The sequence below is a fragment of the Hypanus sabinus genome, chromosome 17 (assembly GCF_030144855.1).
Source record: "Hypanus sabinus isolate sHypSab1 chromosome 17, sHypSab1.hap1, whole genome shotgun sequence".
Classification (NCBI taxonomy): Eukaryota; Metazoa; Chordata; class Chondrichthyes; order Myliobatiformes; family Dasyatidae; genus Hypanus; species Hypanus sabinus.
Window position 1 is genome coordinate 55,110,063 of NC_082722.1, and position 18,571 is coordinate 55,128,633.

General features: G+C 38.0%; 1 protein-coding gene across 1 annotated transcript in view; it reads right to left on the bottom strand.

Moving 5' to 3' along the window:
* LOC132406637 (early endosome antigen 1) overlaps positions 1-18,324 on the bottom strand; it is a 632,764-nt gene extending 614,440 nt beyond the window's left edge. Inside the window, exons 1-2 of the mRNA XM_059992439.1 lie at positions 18,104-18,324; positions 2,191-2,312 (exon numbers count right to left, since the gene is read on the bottom strand). Coding sequence (XP_059848422.1) covers positions 2,191-2,312; positions 18,104-18,218 — 237 coding nt within the window. The 5' untranslated portion in view covers positions 18,219-18,324. The remainder of the gene's footprint in view (positions 1-2,190; positions 2,313-18,103) is intronic.
* Between the last annotated feature and the right edge of the window lie 247 nt (positions 18,325-18,571).

Genomic DNA, 18,571 nt, shown 5'->3' on the forward strand with positions numbered 1-18,571 from the left:
TTGAGGGCAAGGTTTCCTGCATACCAGCATTTTTAAACAAGTTTTCTTGCTTTTAGTTTTTGAATGAAACAATTTCTACATATCCTTGAGAAGTTTCAGCCAGGATCTCTAATTGCTAATTATTACAGTGCCATAATCATGTAAACACTTCAGCCTTAGTACCTTGCCAAATGATGCACATTCAGCTTTCTAAAGGATTCTTAAAAATATTACTTTCCTTTCACCATACAGAGGTTCTTATATCTTCCTATGCAATTACTAACTATAGATCTGCAACTAGTGGAGGAATTCAATTCACACCTTTTCCTGAAAGAATTATAATTTGCTTTCTAGTTCCACCTACCTCCAGCATTAAGATCTCTGTCACGTCATTTCAAAACTTTCTCCGAGTTAATCAATATTTCTACAGCACTCTACTCAGAATTTGAACTTCCACTTCTTAAATAATGTTTTGGCCAGTTCTGACTTAAAAGCAATAAGTTGTAATCCCACAAATGGGTCATCCAAGAACTCTTATTCTACCCTCTGGCTCCATTTTTAAAAAATCAGGACTGATTGCAAATTCATTCATTTATTCTAATTCATTCTTGTTCAATGCCTTAAAAGTACATTCCTACTCTCCCAAGCCTTTCAGAAGATGTCAAATTTGGACTGACAGAACTTTAATTATTATTCATCATCCTATTTCTTACGTCCATCTTATAATTTTCCATTTTGGTGACAACCTCCACTGAGAGCCTTCAGCTTTTACCTTCGTCTTTCCATTCAAAACAAACCTTTAAACCCAACAGGTCCAAAAGCACACACTTAATGTGAACTTTAAAGGACTAGGTGTATAAAATAGCAAAATATGAAATGCAACTTCAAAATCAATGAGAATCTGAAGCAACAACCAGAAAAGGTAAATGGTTGCATAGATATTTTAATGTTAACCATTTTATCGCAAATTAATTTACTCTAAATTCCAATTTCATTGATTTTCTGCAGTAGGAAATTAACACTTTATGGGGAAAAATCATTGTGATAATAACACTTTTGAAAACATCCTTTGTCAAGTATTATATATTATGGACAATGAAAACATTTCAGTGGAAAGGGTCACGTTCACATCAATATAATTAGAAACACAAACAAATCAATAAATAAACAAATCATAAGTAAAATTGCACTGCATATTTATACAGTAGTAAATGGGCTGTACATTATATAGCAATATATTCTCAATTCCAACATCCATCTTTATATGTAGGAGATAAACAAGCAGTAGTAATGATGAATCTGAATTAACAGAAGCTAAAAGCTTTTCCATGTTAAAAAGCTAATGCATTTGATTGTATTGATTAAAATGTCACTTTTATTATAGTACAATAATGTTCAATAGTTTGCATCAACCAATCAAGATAATAACCTTTATTTTCCAATATTTGAGATTATACTTCTCAAGCCAAATTCCAATCAGAAACAAAATCAACATTAATTTGCTTTTACCATGAGACATCCAAAACTTAATTCTTTAATTGTTATCCAAAATATTACATTTAGATCTTCACATTAGCAGCTGTTTATACAAATAGCAAGCCAGTAAGTTATGCAAGGGATCTTAAATCCTTATTGAGTATGTAGGGTAATACAAAAAGTTACAACTGACTGATTTTCTAAATTAAGTTCATTAACCTTTTAATTCTAAGGTTCCTTGATTGATAGTAAGAAAATATTAAATCTACTTGCTGTAGTCAAAGCGGTAAACAAGTTTTAAAAAAAAACTGAATCCACCTTCTAGGCAGCAAAGCACAACTCAAGACCAGCAGTGATTGGAAATTGTAATGCCATTCTCAACATTCTACTAAATGAGATAGGTGCCCAGACTAACTATAAGAAATAACTTATAAAATTCATTAAATGATTATTTGCAAAAATATTACACCCCCATAAGACAACTTATTTACCAAACAAATCAGAGGTGTATGGGTTTCATGGATATTTTAAAGTTAAACCATTTAACTCCAAGCCTACCTACTTTAAGTTCTAACTCTGCTTCTGATAACTAACCACTGAATAATATCTCATATTCTATTTTGTCATTTGATTATAATTCTGATTTGTTCAAATGCACAGTTAAACTGCAAATAGAAGAACTTGTAGTTGACCAAATAATATAAACACTTAACATGGCAAGGAATGAAAACAAACCTCAAGAGTTTCTTCTCTTCCATCAGTTAAAGCTTCTAACCGGTGTAATCGTTCCTGATACAGTGATCGGAATTCACCCAGCAGTTCTCGCATCTCAGGGCGAGATGCATTTCCAAGGTTTCCTACAAAATGAACACTTTTTTATATAAATACTGTTTTCTTGCCATTTCTGCTACCCAAAACTGCCATGCATTCAAAAACACATGAAAGTTAAAATGAATCAACAAATGATTAAAACAGAGAGAAAAAAAAACAGTTACGTATGGCTGGCAATTAATGGTATGAAAGGAAGCAGTTTAAAAGGATTAAGATCCTCAATCCCAAGAGATTAGTGTCCTGGCCATTAGTGTCGCAATGCTCACAGATTGAAAATAATGTGAAAGCAAAAACAGTTCAGAAATAAGTAATAGTATTATCCCAAACTTTGAAACTGCCCAAAATGGCTAAGATACCTTCCTCCACTTGATTTATTTCTATATTTCAGTCTGGGCTTCTTAACATTGATAAACAAAATGACTATTTGTTCAATGAATATTTGTTCAGTGAATTTATTTTTCATAAAATCTCCAAAAAATATACCTCACCCTAAACAGTAACAAGTATCTATTCACACATAAGCAAGCTTATTATTCTTAGAAATTCAATTACTTAACACTTCTCAAGGGTATTTCCCATGAAATGATTCCTCTGGAGCAGAGCTTAGAAAATTTGCCCAAATTTTCCATGAGTAAATATCATTAGGCTCTCTAGAGACACCAAATTTTATTTATAGCAGTTTTGAATTGTAACTCCCTCAAATCAAGTCAAAAGATATCTCTAATCTAGTTCTCAACAATAGCATACTAGTTTCCTGCCTGCCCATTTACTTCTACAACTTGAAGTCCTTACAAATACAACACTTTCCCTGGGAGGTCAAAGCCCCAACTCCCAGACTCTCTGATCCACCAAACAACCCACCTCAATGCTCCAGTTCCTTATGAATAAATATACCTCACCCTAAACAGTAACAAGTATCTATTCACACATAAGGAAACTTATTATTCTTAGAAGTTCAATTATTTAACACTTCTCAAGGGTATTTCCCATGAACTCCACGTTCATTAGCCACCTAGCAAATATCTCTTAGCCACCTTGAATCTTGATAGTCCTTTTGCTTGGGCCCCAGCTATTCGCAACATATATCAATGACTTAGATGAGCAAACCAAAAGGAAAAATAAAACTTGTAAATGACAAAAAAAAAGCTGGATTGGATTTAGAGTTTCAAAGTTGATGAACTGAGGCTGCAAGGTGATTTAGACAAGCTGAGTGAATGCTAAATATTTGGATCAATACAAAATATTTTACTTTTAGGAGCTTGAACCAGAAACAGTCTCTGTATAAAGAGCAAGACATTTAGGACAATGACAAGAAGAAATATTTTCTACTCAGAAGGCATTAAACCCTAGAAATTCTACACTAATAATAAAGGCTGCAAAGGCCAAGTCTCTGTACTAAAGAAATGGACTGATGCATTTTACATTCAGAAATCTAAGAATATAAGTGAGTGGAAACATGACATTGAGATAGAGTATTAGTCACAGCTGCATTGAATGGCAGAACAATCACAAAGAGTTAAATTGCCCTAAAACAGTCATTCAGTTTGAGATCCAACCACTATATGGAGCAATAGCTAACCACTAAGCTTTTCAAATAAGAGCTTTTAGCAAGTGGATTGAGACCCAACTTTTTGAATAATGTTTAACAGGTAATTCATTTTCTTACACTCTACAACATGTGGGGGAAAAATATTTTGAATTTGGTATAGACAATATGCGATAGGAAAGCTAAGCGTTCAGAATTTAAAGTCACATTTTCACCCTCAAAATTTTAGAGGTTTCAAACTAATATAATTGAGAAGCACTTGCAACTCCAAGCAAAACATTTCAAAAGAAAAGCATTACTAGCACTGAGTCAAAGAGTCAAAACACCTTTTAGGGATACAATACAAGCAATGTGCAGAGTAATCCTCCTTATGATACAGTTTCAAAGGTATTAAGCTGAACCCATGTAGGTCATATACAAAATACTGATATTGTTCTAGGAACATGTGATCATGCATTTGATTCTAGTTCCAAAGTAAATAAGAGTGAGATATTCAGACCAATAACAACCAAAATGCAGGGAAAAATTCAGAAACAAAATAATGCTACAAATCAGAAATAAAAAATAAAAAATAAAAAAAAATAAAAGAACACTACTGCTGAGAACTCTTACTAGGTCTGCAGATGTAAAATCAGTCATTCCTCAGAAACTGATTGGAAAGTTGAGCCTACTGGGCCCGAACATCTCCCTCTGTAACTGGATCCTAGACTTCCTGACTGGGAGACCTCAGTCAGTCCGGATCGGGAGCAGCATCTCCAACACCTCACACTGTGTGCTCAGTCCACTACTGTTCACTCTGCTGACCCATGACTGTGCTGCAACACACAGCTCAAACTACATCATCAAATTCGGTAATGACATGACCATGGTGGGTCTCATCAGCAAGAATGATGAGTCAGCTTACAGAGAGGAGGTTCAGCGGCTTACGGACTCGTGCAGAGCCAACAACCTGTCTCTGAATGTGAACAAATCAAAAGAGATGGTTGTTGGCTTCAGGAGAGCACGGAGCTACCACTCGCCACTGAACGTTGATGGCTCCTCAGTAGAGATCGTTAGGAGCACCAAATTTCTTGGTGTTCACCTGGTGGAGAATCTCACCTTGTCCCTCAACACCAACTCCATAGCAAAGAAAGCTGAGCAGCATCTCTACTTTCTGCGGAGGCTAAGTAAAGTCCATCTCCCACCCCGCATTCCTCATCACATTCTAAAAGACCCTGCAACGGATAGTGAGGTCAGCTGAGAAGATCATCGGGGTCTCTCTTTCTGCCATTACAGACATTTACACTACGCACTGCATCCGCAAAGCAAACAGCATTATGAAGGACCCCACGCACCCCTCATACAAACTCTTCTCCCTCCTGCCGTCTGGGAAACACCGAAGCATTTGGGCTGTCACGACCAGACTATGTAACACTTTCTTCCTCCAAGCCAACAGACTCCTCAATACCCAGAGCCTGGACTGATACCTTACTGCCCTATTGTCCTGTTTATTATTTATTGTAATGTCTGCACTGTTTTGTGCACTTTATGCAGTCCTGGGTAGGTCTGTAGTCTAGTGTAGTTTTTTTCTGTGTTGTTTTTTTACGTAGTTCAGTCTAGTTTTTGTACTGTGTCATATAACACCATGGTCCTGAAAAAACATTGTCTCATTTTTACTATGTACTGTACCAGCAGTTATGGTCGAAATAACAATAAAAGTGACTTGACTTGACTTGTCTAAAAAGAGGCAAAGAAAGGTTATCTTCTCAAGCTAATACCTTTGAACAGAACCAAAATGTTAAGGATAAACAAACATTAACTTGCAAAGGAAGAATGAAGGGAAGGAAGAACAGAAGGGAAGGAAGAACAAAATGGAAGGTCTACAAGCAAGAATAAATAAATGACAAGATATTGGTAAAGGCAACTGGAAGAGCAGAAAAATTACCAGAAATTACTAAACGCAGCAAAAGATGAGCAGCTGGTCATCAAGCTGAAGTCAAACTTCACTATATTAATGCAAGAGCTCAAGGTCAAAATTATAGTGACTAGAAGTTCTAGTCAAGTTTGTGATTGAACACAAGTATTCCACTAAGTGGTCACTCAATCCGCACTTGAACTGCATGCGAATTCTAATGCAAAAGTGAAAGAATTACAAGGGGATCATTCCTTCACCTGGAAGAAAATATTTAAGGGCTTCATGGGAAAGGAAAGAAATTGATTAAGGGAGTCCTTAGCTGAGGAAAAAGGAAGACAAACTCAAAGCTCTGGAATAGCAAATTCAAGTCAAGGAATCTGCAAACATCAGTGAGTGTTAATACTCACCATAGCAAACCCATATCAATGGAAGTGCAGGAATTGCAAAAGGATGAAAAGAGCTCAATAATAATAACACTGATATGGAACTGGTATATATAATATGCATTAAGTACATCTTGCCTTTCTCTCCTCATTCTGAAGGGACTTTTCTCTTGGTGATATATTAGTTTACATCAATTATCAACGACACCTCCTACCACTCCCACAATGCTTTCCAACTCTATCTTTCCCTTATCACAATTATCCCAAAGACTAATTACTAATTACTTTTTTTTTCCATTAGTATATATATTCATTGTACACAACATTGTTCCCTCCTTATGAGGGAGGCAAAATATAAATTAGCTGGCTGTTTCTCAGAGCATCTTTTTAACTTCTAGTTATGATCCCAAACTTCCGATTACCAGTCGTTTTAGCTGTCCCACCCTTGCCTCTCTATCCTTAACTATATAGAACATTCCAATCAACCTCAACACAAGTCAAAGAAACAGCATTCTATCTTCCAACTCTGCATATGTTGAAGATGTTTATAATGAGCCAGAACTCAGTGGGAAATGCAGCTGTTTCATGCTGCAATGCCCACAATGACCCTGTGATTTTACTCTGAGGTCAATGTGACATCGTTCAAGAGGGTGAACCCACAGAAAGCATGCAGCCCAGAAAGGGTACCTGGCTGAGTACTAAAGACCTGAGCTAATCAGCTAGCTAGGATGTTATATTTAACCTCTCCCTTCAGCAGTCTGGGGTACCCATTTGCTTTAAACAGGGTTCAATTAAACCAGTGCCAAAGAAGAATCCACCTCAATGACTGTCATCCAGTAGCACTTACATCCACTGAAGAAGTGCTTTGTGAGATTGGTGATTAAACATATCCACCCCAACCTAAGAAACTACTTAGTTCTGATCCAGTTAGACCATATAGCCCATCGAGTCTGCTCCACCATTTCATAATGGCTAATTCAATTTTCCACTCAGCCCCAATCTCCTACCTTCTTCCTATATCACTTCATGCCTAATCAAGAACCTATCAAACTCTGCCTTAAATATACAAAAAGACTTGGCCTCCATAGCTGTCTGCAGCAAAGAATTGCACAGATTCACCATTCTCTAGCTGAAGAAATTCCTCTTCATCTCCGTTCTAGAAGGATGCCCCTCTATTCTGATGCTTACTCTGGTCTTAGACTCTCCCACCTTAAGAAACAATACTATCACCCTCTCAAAACTAATCAGTAAACTCAAAGAGCTAGACCTTGGGCTACTGGATCCTTGATTTCCTCCCTTGTAGACCCAATTAGTTCAGATTGACAACAATAGTTCCACAATCACTTTCAGGAAAGGTGCAAAACAAGGTGATGTCCTTAGCCCACTGCTCTACTCACTTTATACTCATGACTAAGCACAGCTCTAATGCTATATTTAAGTTTGCTCACATCACTACTGTCATAAGCCAAATCAAAGTTCATAACAAATCAGTATATTGGAGGGAGGTTGAAAATCTGGTTGAATGGTACCACAATAACAACCTCTCACTGAATATCAGCAAGACCAAGGAGCTGATTACTGATGACAAGAGGAGGATATGGGAGGTCCATGAGCCAGTCCTCATTGAGGGATCAGAGGTGGAGAGGGTCAGCAACTTGAAATTGCTCAGTATTAGCATTTCAGAGGATTTGGCTTAGGTTCAGAAATTAAGGGCCATTACAAAGATAGTACAACAGCACCTTTACTTACTTAGAAGTTTGTGAAGAGTCAGCATGTCATCTAGAACTTTGACAAACTTCTATATGTGTGCTGTAGAGAGTATATTGACTGGTTGCATCATGTTCTGGTATGGAAATAGTAAAGCTCTTGAAAGGAATAACCTACAAAAAATAGTGGATACAGCCCAGTCCATCACTGGTAAAACCATGCCTCAGCTAATCAATAATCTATCAACTTCTGCCTTAAATATACATAAAGACTTGGCCTCCACACCTGCCATTGAGCACACCTACATAGAGTTAGTATCCCTACAGTTATTCCCCCTTAACCATCAGAATCAGGTTTAATATCACCGGCATACATCAGTACAGTGCAATACACAACAAATATAGAACAAAAACCCTGATTTACAATAAGTACATATATATGTATATTAAAGAGTAAAAATAATTAAGTAGTGCAAAAGCAGAAATTTAAAAAAAAATCAGTTTCAATGTCCATTTAGAAATTAGGTAGCAGAGGGGAAGAAGCTGTTACTGAATCGCTGAGTGTGTGGCCTTCAGGCTTCTGTACCTCCTTCCTGATGGTAACAGTGAGAAGAAAGCATATCCTGGGTGGTGGCAGTCCTTAGTGATTGACACTGCCTTTTTGAGGCACTGCTCCTGGAAGATGTCTTGGATACTACAGAGGCTAGTATCCATGATGGAGCTGGCTAATTTTACAAATCTTTGCAGCTTACTTCAATCCCCCCATACCAACATTTTAGATGACACACCAAATTTCCTCACAAATAAAATACAGCTGCTGTATTGCCTTCTTTATAGCAGCATCAATATGTTGGGACGGGGTTAGGTCCCCAGAGATATTCACACCCAGGCGATCCAAATTTGTTCAACCCATCTCCCATGCAGAACCTTGTTAAAGATCCTGAGCATAACAACTACACTACGTTCATTAATGCTTTTTGATAACTCTCTGAAAAATTCAGTCAAATTAGTCAGATAAATTCTCCTCCTAGTAATGTCCTTGAGTGACTCAAGATCCAGTCCAGATGAGGGTCTCTCCATAGATGCTGCTTGACCTGCTGAGATCACACAGGATTCTTGCCCATTCAAGTGTAGATTAATCCTGCCTTTTATAATTTTTTTCATAACCTCCTTACAGCTGATGTTGGGTAGTCTATTATGTCATTAGATGGCTTGGTCCTACTGTCTTTTTTTTTGAATAAGGGTACCTTAGTCACTGTCTAATTCTAATTCTACAACCTTCTGCATCCTCTTTAGATCTGTGTATTGGAAACTCCATACGAGGCAGTGACATAAAGTCATTTGGCAAAAATTTAAAAATATACCAGGACCCAACAATCTCCCCCTTGCCTTCCATAGCAACCTAGGAGAAATCTCATCAGGCCCAGGAAAGTTACCAAAACTTTAACTCACAAAGAAATCTAATACCCTCTCTGAATTATCCTACAATGCCCTTCTCCTAAATGAAGAGAGAAATATTCATTTAAGACTTTTAGGATCAGAAATTTGATAACAGACAGAAAGAAGCTGTTCCTAAAACATAGGTTTTCAGGCTCTAGTACCTCCTCCATGATGGTAGTCATGAGAATAGGGCATTTCCTGGATCATAAGGGTCCCTAGTGATCTTTCTAAAGCACCATCTCCTAAAAATTATCCTCTATGTTGAGACAGGTTGTGCTCACAATTGAAATGGCTAATTCTACAATGCTCTGCACCTGTATTGGGAACTCTCATGAGGTGGTGATGTAAACAGTCAGAATGCTCCCAGTCATCTATCTGTTGGAACTTGCAAGAGTTGTTGATGATATACCAAATCTCCTCAAACTCCGAATTAAGTAATTCGGCCAGTGTGCCTTGATAGCATTGTGTTGGACCCAAGATTTATCTTCTGAGATTGTAACACTCAGAGACTTGAAGCTGCTCACTTTTTCCATGCTAATTCCTCAATGAAGACTTGTGGCTATTCTCCTGACTCCACCTTCCCGAAGTCAGTAATCAATTCCTTGGTCTTCCTGACACTGAGTGTGAGGTCGTTGTTCTCTAAAATCCTCTAGCACAAGATTGTCATTATAATTGCAGGTTATATTCTTGCCCTTAATACATTCATAAAACGAGTTGAGGTTTCCCTTCATCTTTTTCACCACTGTATTTCTTGCCCATTCTTTGCCCCCCTAATTCTCTTTCAAAATCCTCCTACACTTTCTATAGTATGCTTCCTTTACAACACCCATCACTTGATATCCAAGATTCCTGAGACTTGCCGGCCATACTATTTTTATGTTTTTTATGTTTTGAGACCAACTCCCGGATGTAGACCCCTCTTCAAGTACTTCTTTGCTCTTACAATAATGAAATCAGGTTTCCCCAGTTCAGGTCCACAATTTCCATCATAACCCCTTGCCATATCTAGTTTGAAACTTTGAAAATTATGGTTACTTCCTCCAAAATATTACCTCACTGATAAGACCTAAAGACATAAGAGAAGAATTAGGTAATTCAGCCCAGAGTCTGCTCTACCATTCCACCATGGCTAATTTATTATCCTTTTCAATTCTCCTGCCTGCCCCCCAGCACTTTAATCACATTCCCCAAGATATGTTCAACTACCTACATATTGTTTCAAAAATGTTCTCATGAACACCCTTTAAATATTTTGCACCTCACTTTTCACATTAAAATGATCCCAATTAATATTGAAGAAGTTAACCTGCTGATCATTTTCTAGCACTTTGTTATCGTTCTTTATTTCTACAATAAAATATGTAAGATAAAGATTTAAATAACATAACAGATGTGTTATTATGTATAAGAATGAACAGGCATTATACAAATTTCTGGTAACATCAGGAGTTAAAGTACAATTGGTGAAAAACAAAGAAAAATGAATAGTTTCAGGTCAATAATCCTTCAGCAAAACTTAATTTGGTAAATCAGCTTTTTGTTGTCACACTGAAGTACAGTAGCAAACTTATCTTGTATTCCATTTTATACAGATCAATTCATTACAAGAAGTGGGAACCTCAGACTGAAGCACAGTGGGATTAAAAGTATCTACGAGGATCCAGGGATTTTAGGAAGTTCTTTTGAATGGCCATTGACCTGAAATATTTTTTTCTCATTTCACTGATGCTGCTAGACCTGTTATTTCCAGCACTTTATATTAGGAGTTCAGTCTATTACTTTCACTAAAGTTGCATCAGGTGTTCAGTACTCAAGATTTTTTCATAGCTGAGTAAATTATTAGGTCAATGATTGAATGCAAGATGCTTTCGAAGTGGAATCATATTTTCAGCTCTTATTACAATGCTCGGGTTAAACAACTGATGTCCAAGTTATCAATTTAACTTTAAACCTGGTACAGCATACTTCTTCTACAAATAGATGCAGACCAAGAGCTGCAAAAGGGATCTGCAGTAAACTAGTGGAATGATATTGGGAAAGTAGCAGGTCCTTTACCATCGTTTGCCTTGAAATGAGTGAATAATGCTAAAATCCCTGTTCTTATTGCTTTATATTTTTGAATAGGATTGAGTCCAGCTGACATTGTCTGGTCAAAAACCCTGCCTAAAGTCAATGCCCAAGCACAAGTGATTAACAGACACTTGAGCGAGATGTTGGAGGCCAGCCAAAAATATATAAATCGTTAGTTCACTATGACTTACTACCTTCAGCAAAGAAATGTCAAAGCTGAAAGGATAAAATGGTGCAGATTACATGGATCATATACTGCTGTCAGAGTGAACTCAATCCACAGTGCAAGTCTCATTTGAGTGGTTAAAGAAAAAAAAAGTTGACCAGATTTTAGCTTCTGTAATTCCAGGTTTTAAAATTTTTGCACTTTACTTGAGGCAAGTGCTAAGAATAGTGCAGTAGAAATATGGAACTTAAAATTCATTAAACCAATAAAATAAGTGCAGAAAGGATTAGTAGATGCAAAATAAGTAAAAAGTAATGGAAAGAAGGATTTGATCGAAGGAGGAAGAAAATCAAATCCAATTCTTAAAATCTCCTAAAACTATGATCAACCTGAAGAAATTGGATTTCTCCTTTCTCGAGTCACTTTTAGATATTACCCCTTTTATTTTGTGTCTCTTATAGTTTATGCCTTTGCAATTATGGCAGATGCATTAATATTTCTTGAATACATAATGCATCATGGATTACACAATACAAACAGAAAACAGGAATAGAATGAACATAAAGACACCACATGAAGGTACCTTCATATGCCAAATAGATTTGACATGTGGATGCCATGTGGTAGTGCACTCAATTAAGTTTTTTTTTATGATATAATTTTTGATTATAGGCAGTCAAGTGACAAATGTCATCAGGGCACTGTGTGTGGGAATTGTGTCTCATGAACTTGATTGAGTCTTTTTTTGAAGAGGTGATGGATAGGACTGATGAGGGCCGGGCAGTAGACATTATCTTTATGGACTTTAGTAAGTTTTGCACATTGGAGGGCTGTGACCAGCAGTGTGCCTCAGGAATCACGAACAGCTCCTTTGTTGCTCAAGTTCAAGATTGTTTAACATCATTTCCAGTACACAAGTGTAAATGAAATAATTGTTACTCCAGATCTGGTGCAGCATATAAAAAAATACAATATGAAGAAGAATGCAATAATAAAAATATATAGGATGGTTTATATACTGAGATTGATTATATGTCCATAAATTGATGCTAGGGACAGAAGTGACTGTACATATGTGACAAACAGGAAATGATAAGTCATTGTTGGTAGTGGGGTGGGTGGGATGGAGTGGGGTGGAAGTGTTGGTCAGCCTTATTGCTTTGGGAAAGTACCTGTTTTTGAACCTTTTGATCCTGGCACCGTTGCTACATAGCCTCCTCCCTGATGAGCAGGGTGGGTGGGATCCTTCATGAATTATTGGCTTTTTACGGCACCTTTCTGTATGTATGTCCTTGATGGCAGGTACACTCTTTTTGGTGTTGCAATGGGCAGTTTTGACTACCTATTGTAAAGCCTTCTTGTCCATGGTTGTGCAGTTTCCGTGAGGTGATGCAGCATATTAGGAAGCTCTCTACTGGCAATCTGTAGGAGTCATGAGTATTGATGTGCATAGTCCCGTTCTCTTCAACCTCCTCTGAAAATAGAGCCAATGGTGAGGTTTCTTGATTGTGTAAGATGTGCTCATCAGAGAATTTGGCAAGGTGACAATATGATTATATCACTGAACTGTTCACACAACCAATGGATTCACTTTCAAGGACTCTTCATCTCAAGTTCTCAATATTAACTGCTTATTTATTTATTATCATTTCTTTTTTTCCTTTTGTATTTGCACAATTTGTTGTCTTTTACATATTTGTTGCTTGTCCGTCCTATTGGTTACAGTCTTTCATTGATTCTATTATGGTTCTTGAATTTACAGAGTATGCCCACAAGAAAACAAAACTCAAAGTTATATATGGTTACATATATGAACTTTGATAATAAATGTACTTTGAACTTGGGTGTTTGAACTTAATTCTAGAACTTAAATTCTAGAAGTTAAGTTTCAGAAGTAAGAGGCATAACAAGTGTAAGCAAATTGGGATTTCAGGCAGTGGAATGCTCGTCCTGTGCAATGTGGGATTCCAGGGTACCAAACAGTCTCAATGATTACTATATCTGCAGGAAGTTCACCCAAATTCAGCTCCTGACTGACAAGGTCAAGGAACTCGAACTGGAGCTGGATGCACTCAGGACAATCTGGAAGGCTGAAAACTTCATAGATGAGTCTTTTACTGAGGTGGTCACACCTAGAGTGCAGGCTTCAGATAGTAGATGGATGAGAATCCAGGAGAAGGGGAATAGGCAGTGCAGAGTTTACCTGTGGCCATTCCCCTCAGAAGCAAGTATACCCTTTTGAATACCGTTGGGTGTGGGGTGATGACCTATCAGGGCACAGCAGCAGCAGCCCGGCCAGTGGCTCTGTGGCTCAGCAGCGAAGAGTAAAGTTAGGCAATAGTAATGATGGGAGACTAGATAATTAGAGAGATGGACAGCAGACTTTGTGCCTGCAAAAAGAGAAGCCAGGATGGTGTATTGCCTCCCAGATGCTAGGGTCCAGGTTATTTCAGAGTGGCTGCAGAAGATTCTTAAGAGGAAGGGTGAGCAGCCAGAGGTTGTGGTGCATATTGGCACCAATAACATAGGGAGAAAGGGGGAAAAAGTACTGCACAGTGAGTACAGGAAATTAAGGAAGAGATTGAAGAGAAAGACCCCCAAGGTGGTCTAGATCTAGATTACTTACAGTACCATGTGCCAGTCAGGGCACGAACAGGATGATAGTGTAGTTGACTAATTGGCTGAGGATGTGGTACAGAGAAGAATTTCAATCTTCTGGATCATTGGGATCTCTTCTGGGGAAGGTATGACCTGTACAAAAAGGATGAGTTACATCTGAACCTGAGGGGGACCAATATCCTTGCAGGCAGCTTTGCTAGGGCTGTTCAAGAAGGTTTGAACTAAGTTGGCAGAGAGATAGGAGTTGGAGTAATAGGGCTGAGAATGGTGTAGTTGGTATAAAAGTAAATGCTGTGTGTAGTTGAGTCTTTGAGGAAGGACAGGCAGGTGATAGGGCAAAACTGCAGTTAGTGGGATGAGGTGAAGTGTAACATGGGGGCAAAAATCAAAAAAGGTGATGAATACAGGATTGAAGATATCATATTTGAATGTATGCAGCATACAGAATAAGGTAGATGATCTTGTAGCATAGTTAGAGATTTGCAGGTATAAAATTGTGGGTATTACTGAGACATGGGCAAAAAAAGATCATAGTTAGGAGCTTAACATCCAAAGTCCACCTTGTATCAAAAGGGGGTGGATGACTCGGTTAGTAAAAATTGAAATCAAATTCTTAGAAAGAAGTAGCATAGGATCAGAAGATGTAAAATCTTTGTGAGAGAGTTAAAAAACTGCAATGATAAAAAGACCCTCATAGGAATTATATACAGGCCAGAATGTGGGACATAAATTTTAATGCAAAAAAGAGATTGCATGTTGAAAAGGCGATGATGTACAATAGTGATGGGTGATTTCAATATTCAAAGATTCAAAGTATATTTATTATCAAAGAATGTATAAATTATACAACCTTGAGATCCGTCTACTTACAGGCGGCTACAAAGCAAGAAACCTGAAAGAACCCAATTTAAAAAAAAAGAACCCAATGCACAGAGAAAGAGAAAAAACACAAATCATGCAAACAATAGAAGAGAGCAGCAGCATTCCAAACCAAATTGAGTTCTTAGACTTGAAGCCCTGGAGCTGTCCAGAGTAGGCCCAGGCTTTGGTCTTAGTTCATCATATTAGTGTCGCAAATTGCCGTGAAGCTCACAGACATGAAGAAGTGGTATGACCACATAGAGGTATTTAAAATCATGATGGGCATATATAGGGAGAAATAGTCTTTTTCTCTGGATAGATTTAAGTTGACAAGAGAAAAGTCTAAAGGGACATAAGGAGTAGGTCTTTGCACAAAGGGTGGTGGTGGTGATGTTAATAATTATTTACAATAAATTTAGATGAGTGTATGGATAGGGGAAGTTTGGAGGGGTATAGGCCAAATGCAGGCAATTGGAAATACCTCAGGTAGGCAACTTTATTAGTATGGATGAGTTGGGCTAAAAGGCCTCTTTCTGTGCTGAATGACTCAATAACTTCACGTAACATATTGCTACACAAGAGACGATGATCATCACTCATACTTAACTATTATCAAGACCTCATCAATTTTTTTTTGGATTCACTATTGACAAAAAGTGGCCCTGATTTCGCAGTAATCTCTGAGCAACAACCAGTGTCATAGCAAACAGTCCATCACTCACCACCAGTTCACAAAGACCCTACCCTACATTGGAGGGAAATGATGTGACGGATAGGAGGTTGACCAGCCTAGAAAAGGGGTTGCAATTACTACTCATAAGTTTTTCCTCAAGAGTTATTGTAAAGAATTCATCATTTCAGTAGTTTGATTAATAGGACTGAATGTTACAATCCCTAAAGTTTCTGCACTGCACTTGACTTGAGTGGAAGTAATTCTTAAAGATGACCACTAGATGATGTTACTACCATTACGACACATCTTCAATTATGTACTTCAACATCACTGGGCGTTTTGGCCTTTTATCACAAGACACCCTCAGCCGAGGCAGGCCCACCACAGGCTGATCAGACCTAGATGTGTGTCACATGGTTAGTCTCCAGATGGTCACTTGGCAGCCCAGATAGCATCCCTTATTTTCAGCCACAGCCAGTGACTGCTCATCTCGGCAGTATTAACAAGTGCTTTGATTGCCTTCCTATGGGCCTGCCCTTTGACTCCTACTTCCCTTAGCAGCCTTATGGTGGAACTGGCTACAAAACCCCTGCACCCCACCTCAACTGGATGCACTTTTATGTTCCAGCCTCGCTCCTCTGCTTCAACTGCAAGGTTGGCATGTCGCAGCCTTTTCTGTTCATAAGCTTCATCCACAGCGTCCTCCCAGGGGACCGTCAGCTCGATGCTAATGACAGGAGTTGGACCAAAGGACCAGGTCATGCCGCAGGTTGGTCATTGCAATTGCAGATGGGAAGGTAAGTTTCTGGCCTAAATCGACACACATTTCCCAGTCCCTGGCTGCACTCAGTGGGCATGAGTCGTGAGGCAAGGGGTCAGCCCCCGGTTTCTCTCCATCCTGGATGAAAGATAGTAGCTGTGGGACCGTTGTCTAGGCATTAAGAGGCCTGACATTGGTGGTTACTCACGTTCAGCTGCCAAACACCTCAGCACTTGGTTGTGTCACCAGGTGTATCTGCCTGTATCCAAATGTTAGCGTATGGAAAGCATTTGCTGTATTAAGTAAAATATTGAGACAACTTCAAGGACTGGAAGACAATTAACTAGTTTGCTGAAAAGGTCAGGAGTAAGTCATCAAACAAATGCATATGGTATAACATTTCTTAAGAATACCCTAAGCAGCTAAAGTGTTGTAATGCAGGAATGGTCTTGGTGATTCATGTGGGATTTTTCAATTTATCTTGGAGCTATTTTCAAAGTTAGGAACTTCCAATCTGGGAATTCGATAACAAAATACTATTCAGTTCAGTGCTATAGGAATGAAAATTGACTCCCCCACCTAAAGTGTAAGATGATTCTCAGATTGACACTCCTTATATTTTGGATTCACTTCCACTATTGTCATGACACCATTGCTATTGTTTAAATCATTTAAAAAATGGACAACACCAACTTGCCAATATCTCTTTGATAATACCCCTCAAATCCATCACTTTACTGCCTGCAATTATGCGGCCAGGTATTCCATCTGTGTGTATTCTGCCAAGTTGCACATCATTCAGAGTTGGTACCAAGCTGTTTCTTCATTACTGGACAATATTCTGAAATATTTCATTTTAGAGCACCTCAAAATAACTGCAGCACTTCAAGAAGGCAACTTGCTACCAAAGATAAGATGTTTAATGCTGATTTTGACAGAGAAATCACATTCCATGGAGGATAAAATCTCCCAAAATATTTCCATTGTATCTAAATTTGTATGCATCAAATTCTAATAGACATGGCATACTTATAATGGGAATAAAACTGAACCACAAAAGTGAAATATATATACATTTCAAAATGATTGTTTGATCACCAAAAGTGGAGCATCTATTAGTACACAAAATTGTTATAATGAAAACAGTCTGTAATTTTGTTCAATTCTTGAGAACAAATGAAATAAACATTAAATCTGACCAAACTTATGCAAACTCTAGATCACTGAATATTTTCATACATTCTTTTTCATTGCTCACTTTCAGCACCGCTTAAATAAGGAATGACATCCCATGTAATAAGGGATCCCATATAATAAGGGATACAAATGTTTTAAGCACCTTACATATATTGGCAAAATACGTCAAATATCATTCCATGTAATTTTATCATAAGCATCTATTGTGCAGAAATCTTTTTGTAAGATGCTATAGTTAACGTGGAACTGATCCACCGTATCAAGTAATAATGCTTTTATTATGAAAATAAATGTTCGCCGTGTTTCAAGAAGTATTAGATAGTCGCTATTCTATTCGCATAATCATGAAATAATTGCAGATATGTTTAATAAGAATATCTGTGTATCTTATGAATCAAATCCTTCGAATTCAGATCACACAGATAAAGTGACAAACATAAAACGATTTCTTTTTACAAATGGCTTACTCATATACGGTTTAACGTTTTTATTCATGCCTTACCTGTACCAACAAATACAGTAGATGTTCTAGTTCTCCCGCTTCGGCCTTCTCTATCTCCCGCCTCCTCATCCCTTTCCCATCGCCCGTTCTCATCTCCATTCTCCGGATGGGCCATGACACCACTTGTCTCACACTCTGGACTAAGGTGTAAAACAACAATCTAAACTTTGGGGGAAACCGTTTTGACAGAACATCTATGGTGATAAACCATCCACTCTATGGAAGACATCAACTCAGTCACAGCAGTTTCCTCTCAAACTGCAATTTTGTGTTTGCCTCTGCAACCTGTCGACGCCATTTCGAGCCTTGCTATTGGTCGCCGGTGAAACCACAGAGACCGGTGAACTCGTCAGACGCGTGGGCGGGACAAAACTCGAAGGACGCATCTCATGTCGAATCAAGAGCAGGAACTGGAAAAGTCCATCCAATCACTTGCAAAGAAAGGCGGGACAACATGACGACCGAATA